At 37.3% G+C, this 14,665-nt stretch overlaps 1 protein-coding gene across 2 annotated transcripts in view; it reads left to right on the forward strand.

Moving 5' to 3' along the window:
• sntg1 (syntrophin, gamma 1) overlaps positions 1 to 14,473 on the forward strand; it is a 34,822-nt gene extending 20,349 nt beyond the window's left edge. For both annotated transcript variants that reach the window (XM_032530527.1, XM_032530526.1), the window contains exons 13-19: positions 5,283 to 5,321; positions 7,207 to 7,323; positions 9,523 to 9,594; positions 10,186 to 10,338; positions 10,526 to 10,618; positions 12,315 to 12,425; positions 12,568 to 14,473. In XM_032530527.1, the coding sequence (XP_032386418.1) occupies positions 5,283 to 5,321; positions 7,207 to 7,323; positions 9,523 to 9,594; positions 10,186 to 10,338; positions 10,526 to 10,618; positions 12,315 to 12,425; positions 12,568 to 12,750 (768 nt within the window). In that variant the 3' untranslated portion in view covers positions 12,751 to 14,473. The remainder of the gene's footprint in view (positions 1 to 5,282; positions 5,322 to 7,206; positions 7,324 to 9,522; positions 9,595 to 10,185; positions 10,339 to 10,525; positions 10,619 to 12,314; positions 12,426 to 12,567) is intronic.
• The last annotated feature ends 192 nt before the right edge of the window (positions 14,474 to 14,665 follow it).

Raw genomic sequence — 14,665 nt, forward strand, 5'->3', positions numbered from 1 at the left:
GCCCCTTATGAGGTCTGTAAGGAGCAAGGTTGCCTCCCCTTTCCTCCTTGCTCTGGACCATGGCACCTTCGGCTTTCAAACACAAGTGGCTCACTCCTCATGAACTAACAGAAATGGCCCATACCTAAGGAGATCATGTGGGATTACCTCGGCTTTAAGTTTAAGTTTCCAAACGTATTTCGGCAAGCACGGCTTATCAGTATAGGGACCACTAAGTTCTAGCGTAACGGGTCCAGTCAAAGGAGCACATCCTACGGAAAACATATCAAATTAAAGCAGGTAATCAGGAAACTACAAAACATGCATTAAGCGGGCACTGTTGTGACCAAGACTAAAACCGTTCACCAGCTCCAGGATTTGCGCATATTTTTGAAAGGGTGTTGTTGGCCCAAAATGCTTTGGGAGCTTTTGTAAAACATTTGTGTAAAAATGATGTTTTTATTTGTTGTTGCAATGAAGTGCAGAATGGAGAAAGTTTATTTATAGTCTTTGAAAAGTAAATTGTTTTGGGATTTTAAATTTTGGTCTAGTTTTCCTTATCTTAAGCTGATGCTGCGGTTGCGGAAGGTTTTATAATGGGGGGCGGGGCTTACCGTACTTGGGGTCGCGGCTGAAAGTTTTTGGGACCCTGCATAGTGGACCCCTGACAACCAGACAAGGTAAAAGATGGAGTATTTAGTACGGAGTACAATCCCGGCAAAAAAAGTGGGCAAACATACAAGTAGGGTTACAAAAACATGAAAAGAAAAATTTTGGGTAAGCTGGAGAGTGAGACACACAGGTACTACAACAAACGCAACTTTTTAATGCACAAGTGGCGTATTATAGGGACAGGGGAAGACGATTAACTTTAGATGACACACTTAGGAAAGGAGGGTTTAACACAAGGCAAAACAAAGACAGAAAGAAAGTGACCCGACGAGAGCAGATGGTAAATTTAAAAGGCCCATGGTGAAAAATTTACCTTATGAGTTTTTTTTAAATTTATAAATTTCCCATTCGCCTATGGCCCCCCCGTGGTAAAAAGGGGAATGTGAAACCGGCCCGGGTATCCTCTTGCTTTTTAAAAAGAAAATTGATGGGCGATCTGAAACATGCCCCTATGAGGGCGTAAAACAAGGTTTTCCTCCCCTTTTTGCTTTGTCAGGACCAGACTTAGGTTTTTAAACAAGCAAAATGGCTCCCCTCCCCAAAAGCTCAGACAGAAATGGAATATAAGGAAAAACTCATTGGGGTTTGCTCTAGGGTTGTAAATTTTACACCAAAGTATTTTTGGGAAAAAAAGGTTTAGATAAGTATGGGACCCCTAGTTTTTATGTAAGGCATTTTAAAGAGCACATGTCATAGGAAAAAATATAACAAATTAAGCATAAAAACAGGAAAAAATACAAAACTAAAATTAAGACCGGGAAAGATTTTGACAAAAATAAGAGTTTTTCCCCCCTCCCCGGGTTTTTCAGTTTTTTTGAAAATTTTGTGGCCCAAAAAGCCTGATTTTTTGGGGGCTTTGTAAAACATTGTGGTAAAAGATGCAATGTCTTTTGTATGTTTGTTGCAATGAAGTTGCAGGAGATGGAGAAAGTTTTTTTTGTATAGTTCTTTGGAAAAGGAAATTGTTTTGGGGAGATTAAAAATTTCTTTAGGCTGAGTTTTCCTAGTATCCTTACCAAAAAGGCTCTGGATGCTGCAAATGTTGGTAGGTTATATGAAAATGGCTGGTGGATTTAAGACAAAAAATAATAATTTATTGAATGAATAAAATTTGAACTTATGTGTCAGTGGCTTGTTGCTCTTTACATTGTTAGTTAAAGCTACATTGTGTAAGAATTTCTTCGATCTAGCGCTGAAATGGCTTGTGACAACCGACTGAATTTAACTTTCTAGCCACCCCTCCATTCCAAGTGCGTTATAACTTCTATCGTGGCCAAACCCGAAATTAGCAACGAAAAGACTAGTGTCTTTTCCAGTGTAATAGTTTTGTTATTTTGGTACCATTTCATTGCCAACAATAGCTGTCAGGTTTCCACACTTGTAAAGCATCAGTGCTATTGTTATTCTGTATATTGTACAAGATTAATAGTGTATGGCAATGTTTGCAGTGTAGGAGAGAAGCAACGGAAGTTTGTGTGTTTTAATATATTTCTCTGAGCAGTATGAACAATGTCAAACTAAAAGTAGCTCTTGGTATCTCCATTTTTACACACAGCTGTTCTAGCTGTACCTGGTCTGTGTTACAACAGGACATGAGTTGTCTGCCAGGGAAATCACAACACATATTATGTTTCTGTTAAAGGTAGACAATCCTTTTTCATCACTGACGCGAGGAAAAGTATCCTAGACGTTGTTCTAAAGTTATGCACAGCCATGTTATGTTGAGCACAACCATGCTACTTGTACAATATTATACTTTAGTCTTTTTGCTTGACGCGTTGTTGTTGTTTTAATTCTCTTTATAACTCAGTTACATGTCCTCAACAATAGGTGCAACAGGCTTTCAAATCTGTTGGCAGTAAAATAATCTTCTCCCCTCCCTCCCTCCCTCTCCAGCATTCGTCACAGTCAGTGCCACTGAGTGAAAAGCACGAAAGGCGGAGCAGTATAGCCTGCATGTCCCTTACCGCAAACGTATTTCAAGATGGTGCATGATTCTGGAGCATCTTCCCCAGTTCATGCAAGCGTAAATGTCAAATTCCAAGCCAGTAGGGATACTTGAAATTGATGGTGGAGGTCAATATTCTTAAAAAAGGACAAGTTTGTGAAGGGGAATACAGATTTTGATTATGAACAACTACAATGTAGCTTTAATTTCCTATCCTGCCCTGGAACACATTAATACAGTTTAATAAAGTACTTATTGGACTTTAACTTATTATTGCACTTACAGTAATGAGCGTAGCTGGTGGTACTTAGACACTGGTCCTTTGAGATAAATGCTAATGTTGACTTGCTAACATGCAGATGTTTAGTGTGTTAGCATGATAAAATTTGCTAATTAGTACTAAAAACAAAGTATATCTGAGACTGATGGTAAGGTCATTTGTTTTGCAGATATTTGGTCATAAACCACAGAAAGATTTTGAGCTGATGATGTTGGCGCTAGATGAGAAGTGAAGAGATTGCCAAAGTCATTACAATTTGGGGGACCTGAATCTCAATAATTCAAAAGTGGGAACTCCATAGTAGCACTAAAAGAAAAGATGAAGGCTATCCATATTCAGTAGTATATATCGTCTAGTGACCCTAAATGTCTGAATGAAATTTAATAGCAATCCATCCAATAGTTGGTGAAATATTTCAGTCTGAACCACAGTAGGAGAACACAGACAGCTGTGAGGGACTCTAAAAACCAATATAACACATATAATAACTAATTTATTCGCTCTCTTTCAACTAATTTGCACCAATCACATACTAAATAATAACATATTTTAGAATTTCATATTTGTATGATGTTTCCTTTGTTTCAATGCATTTTTGTGCTTTTTCAATTCTGCAGCTGCACATCCGATTGCCCTTTAGGGAAAAATAAAGTGATTTACTGATGGATGTATCATGCTGAGGATCAGCCAGAGTCCTGCAAAGACCTTAAAAAATTCAATAAACTATAAAACCAGGGAATGTATTTGAGGGGCTTGTGGTAACACATTTTTACTTGTTTTGTAAAAGTCAAAATAAATATTTATAGATAGCCCTTTAAAAAAAAAAAAAAAAAATGAATGAGCTCCACATATTTAACAGAGGAATATTGCACATCAGATGTGCAGTTGAACCAAAATAGCACAGACACCTAAAAATATGAAAATCACGGACCTAATTAAGAGTAGGCTCATTCTCCGGTTCTAGGGTAGCTTCAGTCTTTATTTGATAACTGTCATGAAATTGAAATGAGCAGATTGCAGTCAAATACTACACCATTTGTCATGAAAAAATGCCTTTAGTTCTCTAAGCAATGCAGGAGAAAGTCCATGCTGCTCTCTGCAAATGTAAAATGTTCTTCTGCAACTTCACTAGTACTTGAGATAAGAATTGAGAAAACAAGAAATTGTTGTGCCAAAGATGCTCAGTATACCATTAAAGTATACATACTTATACGTAAACAGTAAATATATATTTTTCTTTAGTATTTTGCATTATTTTACATCTCCTCAGGAATCCATTGAAAATGAGACCTTAAATTGTAATGGGACTTACCTGATTAAACAAAGGTTTAATAACAGCTGCATCAGTCTACAAGTAGCAAAAAATGATAATTATACAGTATAGGATTTAACTGCAGTGGATTGGGTATGAAGTTTTATGTTGATGATATGTTGTTGTATAAGCAATACAAATGCCAATGAGGTGCATCTGTTACAATGCAGCAGAGTGAAGCACAATGTTTTTTTTTAATATTCTATGGATTAGAAAGTCTCTCAAAACTGAAATACATAAGTCAAGTACCAGAACCTGCAAATCTTTTTAAGTACAGCACTTGTAGAGTAAGTGTTAATGACTTTTGGTACTTTTCACTTCCAGTGAAGGTTCTTCTTTTTTGGTAGAGGATGAGATGCATGATTTATTTCTAATAACAGAACTGGACCCCACAGCCTGTTTGCTTGTTTGTGTCAGAGGTGGGTTACACCTGAAGTCGCTGTGACTGGTCACAACAACCAACAGCTGAATCTGAACAAACCCGCTGTCACCGCTCCTGCATACCATCTTGTTATCTGGCTGTTTCGTTTCAGCTCCTCCACTGAATAAACATTCTGTTTTCTCCCTCGCGCCCAAACTTCAGTAACCATTCAAAACAAGCAGTTGTGACTTGTTCTCGCCTCTACAGGGTATAGGTCTGGATGGCTTAATTTAGTGTACTGCTGCTAAGAGAATTATATTGATAGTATAGTGTGAATTAGGAGTGAATGATACCTGTGATCTGAGCAAAATGTTTTAATTTAAAGCCTGACTGCTCTCTCGCTAGTATCCCCGCTTTTATTATCACAGAGAGAATGGTTTTTTTTTATTTTTTTAGGAAGAGCCTCGGGTCACTGTGGAAATGACTCTATCTACCTTATTTTGTAATTTGCATGCATTGAATAAATGAAGTATAGCCCTAACGGTGTTCCTTCAGTGCTGTGTTAATATGTTAGCATGGACACTGTGATCCATAGCTCTTAGACACATCGTCACTGATTGTGAGTCCCTGCGGGGTCCGACAACTATTTTACATTCTTCCAGTAATTGGTGTCTGATTGTTAGCAGGATATATTTAAATTAGTTATTGATGTTCTTCTTCAATTTAACAGGTAAAGAAGATTAACCGAAATTTTCCAGTTAACCAGCAGGTAAGATGTTTCTCTGGGTAGCTTTGACTGACTTTTGTTTGTTTATTCAATCCTTATCTTAAAAATCCCAAGTAAATCTAACCAGGTCCGTCAGTCACGGAAGGGACATAGCTTGCCAACTATTGCAACACAAGGAGAATGTTTGCATCATTTAAGTCTATCCACTGAGAAATTATCAGAAAACAACAAAGTGCCTTCAGTCAGTTAACTTGGAGTAAATGCGATGGTGGGGTTCCTTGTTTATTACTATTTGTTTTGATTTCTGCCACACAAAAGCATGGGAATTCACTTGACAATTATCTGAAAAAAATAAAGCAGGATGAGACGAGACTGCTTGTCTCAAATCTTTCACAATCTTCTTTTGCCATTCTTCAAAAAACTCCAAACAGAAAAGAAAGAAAGAAAACATTTTATTTGGGTTGCAATCACACTGAATTACTGATGGTGACATGCACTGTCTGAAATCATAGATCAGAACATTTTAAGTGTACGCTATGCTTTCTTTCCCTTCATTTCACCATCAGTTTCTCCTTAATACTTAAAAGGGGCTGTATCTGACAGTCAGAACATTAATATGGCAGTAAACAAATATTTGCTATGTAAAGATCTGGTGGAGTAATGGCTTCCTAAGCAGAGAAGGAAGTCACACTCAGTCTGTGTGATCCAAGCTAATCTGTTCTCTGTTTAGATAGTCGGTTCGGCCACGCTTGAGTGCAAGTGGCCGTGAAAAAAGTAGATATTTCACCTACTTGGGGAATGGTCTGCAGAGGCAGGATAGCAGTCTGTTTTTTTGTCAGTATTTTGAGTAGAGCCCATTTACCTTAATACTATTTGTCTTCTAGTAGGAGTTGGCAATATAATAATACTTACATTTTTTAATATAGCTTCTTTTACAGACAAAGTCACAAAGTGCTTCAGAATAGAAAAATACCGTGCCACACACTGCTTATACTGTTTAAGCTATGTCTTAAGTACCTCTATGTGTATTAGACCATTATGGGTAATGTTAGAAATCAATGAGCAAGAGTGCACTGCCAAGTGATGACTTTGGATTCTTTTATCATTTTTCCTTAGTGTTACGTAGTACCTTGATTTGTTAGGTTTTTACAGTATTCTGCTGGATAAATCCAAAAATAATGTGCCTGCATCATTAATCTTTAAAGCTCCTAAGAACTTGGTTTTCAAGTATTTCTTAATACAATTGAATATTTATGACTAAATATTCACCAAGTTATAATTTGGAGAGAAAAAACTTTATTATTTATTAATACTAATAAACTCTGTGGGTCTGATTTTGATCCAGCAATGTAAGCAAACAACCCAAAAAATGTTGATACAAGTACTGTTAAATATTTTATCCATTGTTATGTATTTGATCCTTTTATTCAACTGTGTACTGCACACAAACAGACCTGATATAGAAATATCATGTGAAATAACCCAAACTAGGGGTGGACATCTTTTTTTTTTCTCAGTCAATTACTTAATCACATACATGATAAAACACAAGATACTTATTAATGGTGAAATAGCAAATGTTAATTGTGTGAATCCTTTGAATGAATAAGCGTATTGCTGCATGCATGCATGCACAAAACAGCAGAGACTCTAGTATCCACTAGGAAGTGCCTTCAAGAGCACAAAACTTGATCCAACGCGAGGCCATGCACTTTATTTGGTATTCGTTGTTCCTATTGATGCCAGTATTGACACTCAAAAACAAAGCTTAGTGTCAGCAGTAAAGATAATTTAGGTATAGATCTATTTATCCATAATATAAAATGGCATGTTTGTGTCTTCCATGTCATACACCTCTACTTTTGCCTTTAACCCTTGTACAGTCCGCATCCCATCATGACCGCGTCTCTTTTTCACTGTTTGATAGATCATCTACATGGGCTGGGTCGACGAGAAGGAGCAGGACTCCGTTCAGGATCGAATGTATTCACCAAAGTTCCTCGCTTTGAGGGGTTCCTCACTCTTCAAGTTTTCAGCACCCCCTGTAAGTGTATACCTACCATGCTAACTTCAAAACCATGAAACGTCTGTGTTTGAATTGAGTGCTGTTCAACTCCATGGTAGAATTTTCCTTTCAAGGGAATGTATTAGGGGGTGGCAGTAGCTCAGTTTGTGGGGAGTTGGTTTGGGAACTGGAGGGTCGCTTGTTTAAGTCCCAGTATGGACCAAAGTGCAGAGTGTGGACTGTTAGCTGGCGAGATGCCAGTTCACCTCCTGGACACTGCCAAGGTGCTCTTGAGCAAGGCACCAAACTCCCCTCAACCGCTCAGGGTTCCTGGTCAGCAGTTGCAGCCCACTCATTCTGACATTGCTCCATTAGTGCATGTATAGGACCTGAGCATGTGTGTATGTTTCAGTCCTGTGTGGAGTGTGTAATAACAACAGGGTGTACATTGTAATTTCCCCATAGGGGATCAATAAAGAGTATACATTATTATACATTATTATTACATTACATTATTGAGGGAGAAAACGCTTTCCTGTTAGAAAAAAAAGAGGAAGCAGCTCACTCATAATCCATTGTGCTGCATTGATCTTCCTCTTGATTGAGAATGATCATTAAATCGGTTTACTAATCTGCCAGCCACTTAAGTGATTATGACAAGAGGGATACGCTGCTGTTGATGTTGATGGTGAGAAAGATTTATAGAAAACTGAAATTGCTGCTCAACATCAATGTGCTGATATAAATTGAATATGCTAATGTGATTGGATGGTGGAAAATAGAAGCCTGCTCTTTTAGACTATGTGACAAGCTTCTTTATTACTGAAGACTTACTTACACTTTGACGAATATCCCCCTTAAATGGCAAGATGACCGTTTTCAATTCAACAACAATTCATCAAAAAATGACCTTTGGTTAAACTCCGCCCCCGAACACTGATTGTCCAACCACAACTTAGTAATTAAACTAGGTACGGCAGGTGTGCATGGAATGTTAATGAGAGCGATAGGCTAAGCCAACTAGGTATCCATAGAGTTTGGAGGGTGGTGTCTTATTGTTACCTTTCCAAAAACACAAGATGGATCCAAGATGGATGTATGGAATGCAGCGTATGTATCTGCTTAACGTCAGCTGGAAACATTAGCATGCCTGGCTTGTGTGCCTCCAGTAGAAACCCTACGTTAGTGTTTCAAAAGGAAATGGCAGAGGTTCCTCTAAAACAGTTTCAGCCAAAGAACCCTTACAAACTAGAGAATATACCAGGCAGGGACCCCCTCATGTAGGCTATGTCGCTTGGAATAATTTGAATTAAATTTTGTTTTAACACTATCATAGTCTTAGTAAACGGAAAGACCAACACTCGAGAAATGTATTAGAAAGATATTAGACATGTATTAAACACATTCTAAGAGTTATAGAATTGTTAGATTTGAACAATTATAAATTAAAGATATCTGTTTTTATATCATCATCATTTAAATGAATGAATATAAAATTCACAGACCCCCTGACGGAGCGCCACAATCCCTAGGGACCCCAGGAACGCATTTTCAGAATCACTGAGAGCATTTTGTTTGCCAAAGTCAATGATTATTCTTCATCCTCAAATCCTTTTCTCTTGGCATAGCTACTGTTAGAAGACAAAAACATTAAAGCATAAATCTATTGTGTTGCTTGTCAAAGTTGTTTTCCTCTACCAACCACCCAACCATTCTACGTGTTATGTTAGCACAAGTAACACTTTAATGACATGTTTATTTGTCAGACTATCTCAACCCTGCAATACATGAACAGTGTTATTCCTACATCATGGATCATTAACCAACTCAGTTTTAGCTCATTTAAAATGCTAAATCTCAATAGATAACTTCACACTGTAAAGTAAGATCTTGACAAGCGTAGCAACAGTAATCAAGGGTGGTGGGATTACCACCAAAGAGTCAATTTTCATTTTATTTAAAGTCATTTCCAAACGAGTTCCAAAGTACAAAAACATGCATGAGGTTTACTTTTAGGCAAGGCAATGCAGCTTTTATTATGTACCACATTTCACAACAAGGCAATTCAAAGTGCTTTATATAAAACATTAAAGAGTAATTAATAATAAATATATATTTACATAATATAGAAATATTTGTTAAAAAGAATATAAAAACAGCTAAAATAGAATGAGACAGGTATAAAATAATGACTGTTTTCTTTTCTTTTTTAATAAAGCCATCCTTCTAATCAAACAGGTGACAACATGGGACTGGACCAGAGCAGAGAAGAGCTTCACTGTGTATGAGATAATGTGCAAGATTTTAAAGGTAAGACCGCCTCCATTTCATTTTTTTGAACATTTGGAGAAGCAACTCTCACATTGAAAAATATAACGTAGAAAACCAGGGAATGCACTTATATAACTGCCTGATTAAATTGCATGTGTTCTACTTCAATCCCACGACACTTGAGGTTCAGACTGTATTCAACCTCTGCAGATTCGAGGCCACTTTAAATTGTGATTGCAATTCTATTCATGTAGATTCAGATGTTAAAGTTGGGTATAGTTTGAAGTACTCTGCCATAACTATTACACTGTGCCATTAAAAACATATATTAGGGTAAAACATCCTTGGTTCAGCTTGAATACATGAGATATACATTTTATATATATATTATTATATATATATATATATATATATATATATATATATATATATATATATATTATATATATCATGTATGTGAGAATAAAGAGTAAAGTTCTCTTACAGTAAGTCTGCAGTCTTCACTCTTGTCAGAGTGAATAAACCTCCCTTTAGCTTCAGGAAACTGCATTGCTGTTGCTTTGTCTTATCTCCACGTCACTCTGCCCATCTGTACCTGATCAGCATGGCAGCCGTACTGTCTTATCTTAGGATAATGACCTTCTGGACAAGAGGAAGCACTGCTTCAGCGTCCAGACGGAGAGCGGGGAGGACATGTTCTTCAGCGTGGAACTGGAGTGTGAGCTGCTGATCTGGGAAAAGGCTTTTCAGATGGCCACTTTTCTGGAGGTGGAGAGGATACAGGTCTGCACCTGAACAGTAGGCAACGTGCAGGGAATTGTGATGATTTTAATCTAGCGCACAGTTCCAGCTCAGTCGTTTTAGTAGAGAGATTGATAACGTTCATATGACATTTTCAGCAGAGCAAAAAAAGGCTTTTGTGCGCTTGCGTAGCTCTTGTGGGTAACATCTTGATTCTTCTATTCTGTAGTGTAAAACGTATGCCTGTATCATGGAGAGCCACCTTATGGGACTGACAGTTGACTTCAGCAATGGCTTTGTGTGCTTTGATGCAGCTTCAAAGGTAAGTGTGGGATACTACTTTATCTTCAATACAAATGTAAAAGGGAGATCTTTTTAGTTGGTGATTTCAGACAGCTGGATTGTACAGTGTGATGAAACTAATCACGATGCTTCAGCCTCCCCTTTTCTTTTTTTAGTGCTGCTAACTTATTCTGCACTGTGTGCATTTTTGGGAGTATGAGTACAATTGTTTGGACGGCTGGTCCCCCTCCCTCAGCTCAAACCTCTCACTCCTTCCTGCAGTTCATTTTGGCCTTCCCCCAAGTCTGAGAGCCATGCAGACTACTCCACTGGTGCACATTATGTGAATGAGCAGGACACAAGCTCTGCCATATTGTTCTCTAAGATTTTGGCCCTAATTCCTGCAATGTGAAGCAACAATGTCCCCCAAGGACGATAAACATGTTGCCAGCGTATTGTTTACAGAGAGAAATGCACAAAACGCAATCCATATGTAAACTACAATCACAGACAATACACTGGGTGGGATTACTTTCTAATTAAAAGCTGCTATTGGCACATTTCAAAAAGCATGTTAGTTAGTTTCAATCGGAAACAACACAACTATAACTTCGACAAGTTGAGCTGTAATATGCTGGCTCAGGACCCCGTGAGATGTTCCACATGGCTCTAGTTTTTATTTTTCCCTTATAAAACACAATATAAAAATAGAAAAACTTAATTGGAATATATTAACCAAGGATGACAGAACCAAGACATATATTGCACAATTATTTAAGCTCTGAGTTTGAAGCTGCCAGTTAGCTGGGGTCTTCTGTGTGGAGTTTGCATGTTCTTCCCATGCCAATTATTTTCTCTGATAGTATATATATATATATATATATATATATATATATATATATAATATATTATATGTGTGTGTGTGTGTAATGGATAAAACACTTGCTGTTAAAGCAACTATAATATAATATTGAATTTTAATGTATCCATGGGTTTTTGAAAAGTCAAACGTGGAAAATAGAAATGTTAGATATAAGATAGCATAACACCTATTTAACTTAAATAAAAGAATTGCAGAAGCAGTCTCGTGAGCATATAAGAAAACCACCCAGGCCACAATACAGATATAATATGACAGTGTATAGGTGCTTGTGATTGACACAAAGGAAATTGTGTTATCGTCACATCTGTCCGAGTCAGAATGGGTTGTAAGGAAAGCTGGAGAGGTTAAAACTCACTTTGTGAATTTCTGCTTTGATTGTAAGAGACTTGTTTTGTCAGAAAATCCCAGTGTGACATCTTGTTTATCGTATGTTACACATTATTTCTTATGCCATAATTAATCAGATTGTTGTCACAGTAATTATTACAGTGGCAGGAACAGTTACAGATTCATATTCATGAAAGCATAGCCAGCTGTCTACCTGAGGAAACTGGTTTATGTTGCCACTTTTATTTATTCAGATCAACACTAATTGAATCATTGACGCTCTGCTGTATCGGGTGAAATAACTGTGGCTTGTTAAATTTCCCCATGGCAAAAAATAACAACTTGTGTCTGGTTGATCTGCTGATGTGTCCCATTTCTCACTGGGTCTACGTGGATTTTTAATGTGAATTATTCATGAAAGAGTGACATAAAAAGGCATTCATAAAATAAAGAGTTATAGTTGTTTTTTCATGTTTTAATGTTTAGCGCTAGACTGATATAACCTTTGGAATTTTGTACATTTCAGGCGGTCCTGTGGAGATACAAGTTCTCCCAACTAAAAGGATCATCTGATGATGGAAAAAGCAAAATCAAGTTTTTATTCCAAAATCAAGACTCCAAATCTATTGAAGCTAAGGTAATTCACTTTGAGACAAATTTAAAAATGCATGTCAAGGAAAAGGTTATTCAACAAAACTCCCAAAGCAACATGGTTATAGAAAATGAATTACTTGCATTTGACCTGAGTATTGATTTTTTTTTTTTTTTTTCTCTTTCAGGAGCTGGAGTTCTCAAACCTCTTTGCCGTGCTTCATTGTATTCATGCTTTTTTTGCTGCCAAAGTTGCTTGTCTGGACCCGATGTTTGTGGAGAGCCAAGGCACCGCGACTACCACTGGGTTTCCTTCTCTTTCCAGTATCTCATGTAATTCACAGACACCTAAACTCAAATACACCACCTGACAGGCCCTTCTAAAAGGATGCTGTACTTACATTTTGACCATGGCCTAAAGTGGTGAACAGGAGAACTAGAACATGTTCAAATCATGACATTAAGGGTGGACACTGGTGGAATGAAAGACCTGTTTTAGAGGGATATACTTGATATGTTGGTAGAAATTTCAGATTCCTAGGATTTCTGGAATAATTGTGGACCTAACCATCAACCTCTACTTTTGGAAACTTCACACGAAGACGCTGTGGACACAAAATGTGTGATTGAAAATGTTTTTAAGTGACTTTGTCCTCAGATATCCTGGGGATCAAAACATCACAAAGAAAAATGCAGTTCTTTTCCCAAAGTAGTTTGCTTTTCTAAGTAATTTTATTCCAGATTTGGAGAGTAGCCTTTTTGTTCCACGTCAGACGGTACGGGACTTGAACTTCTTGTGAGGATTTGTCTGAACACTGGATATGATGAGGCTTTCTATATTTCTATTTCTTAGGGTGTTTTTGAGTTTAAAATGTTTACCTACAGTCATACTTGAATTAGTACAATTTAATTTCCACTGGAGTTTAATTGAGAGTCCAGCTAAAAGCTAAATGGCAACATAAATCCGATTCTGAATAACAATTAATCACACAGACGTTTGCTAGCAGCTTTGGTTGGATTAAATGAACGCTTTAGATGTATTTGTGTATGAATATACTGAGTAACCTTATTTATGTTTCTCTGTATATGAAGTTTACCCACAGGTTGAAGTCAGAATATGACTATTTCCTGGATTACTGGATAGAAAGGCTGTATGAAGGTGTAGTTTTTCTTGTATGGATGAAAGAAGATTCTTTGATCATCACTAACCACACAATTATATTCTGACAATACAACTCTAAACATGCTAAGAAAACACTTTCCATAATGTTTACAGCATTTCTTTCCCCAAAACTTGATTATGTAAATAAACACTGACATTCGAATGACCTCAAAGAATTATGAATTAAAGCAATTTTGTAGGGATTATGGCATCTGTTAATTTGATCACCAGAGATGACCAGTTAGATGGAGCTCATGACTTCACTTCATCATTTACTAAATGGACCAATTCAGAAGAATACAATCAGCTATGGTGTATTTTTGGATTATTTGTTTTACTTCAGCCTGTAAATATGTCAATTTTTCATTGACAATGAGAAAACGCACATGCAAGGAAAACAAATATATAGCGTCGTGGCCTCCAAAAGTCTGAGATTACCCTTTAAACTTCAGTCTGTATTAAACTGTTTATAAATGCAGAGTGACAAACTAAACTATCATAATTAAAAAAAAAAGAGTTGAGGTCAATTAGTGCAATTAGTCCCGTTCTTACCTTCCATTTACAGAGCAGAGTCCCAACATTAGAGGCCCGTGGGTAAGTAAACTCTAGAGGACGGCAAATTAAGTGGCGTCTGTAAAGTGCTTTGTACTGTGCGGGCTTGTTAAGCTGACACGTGTCTGAGGGAGACTAACGGTGGCGTAGTCTATGCAAAGAAAGTCTGAGTGATGCTTTTGTGCTTATTTATTTATTTTTTAAGTATTTTTGAGCATTTTTAGGCCTCTATTTGACAGGACAGCTTAGACTTAAACGGGGGGAACGATGGGGAATGACATCCAGCAAAGGGTTGCAGGTCGGAATCAAACCCGTGACCGCTGCGGTGAGGGCGGAGTCTCTGTACGTGGGGCACACACTCTACCAGGTGAGTACGTGGGTGCCCCGCTTTTGTGCTTTAAAATTGACCTCAGTTGCATAAACCCATATAATAAAGGATCTAGAGAGGGAGGTTTATTTTATTTTTTGCAGATGTTTTATTAACAAATCTGCTGTATAATAAATTAATAAATAAGAACTTTTATAACATGGCTCACTTGTGGTGGATTTTATTTTTCATGTATGGGACTTCC

This window comes from Etheostoma spectabile, chromosome 12, assembly GCF_008692095.1.
Source record: "Etheostoma spectabile isolate EspeVRDwgs_2016 chromosome 12, UIUC_Espe_1.0, whole genome shotgun sequence".
NCBI classification, from domain to species: domain Eukaryota; kingdom Metazoa; phylum Chordata; class Actinopteri; order Perciformes; family Percidae; genus Etheostoma; species Etheostoma spectabile.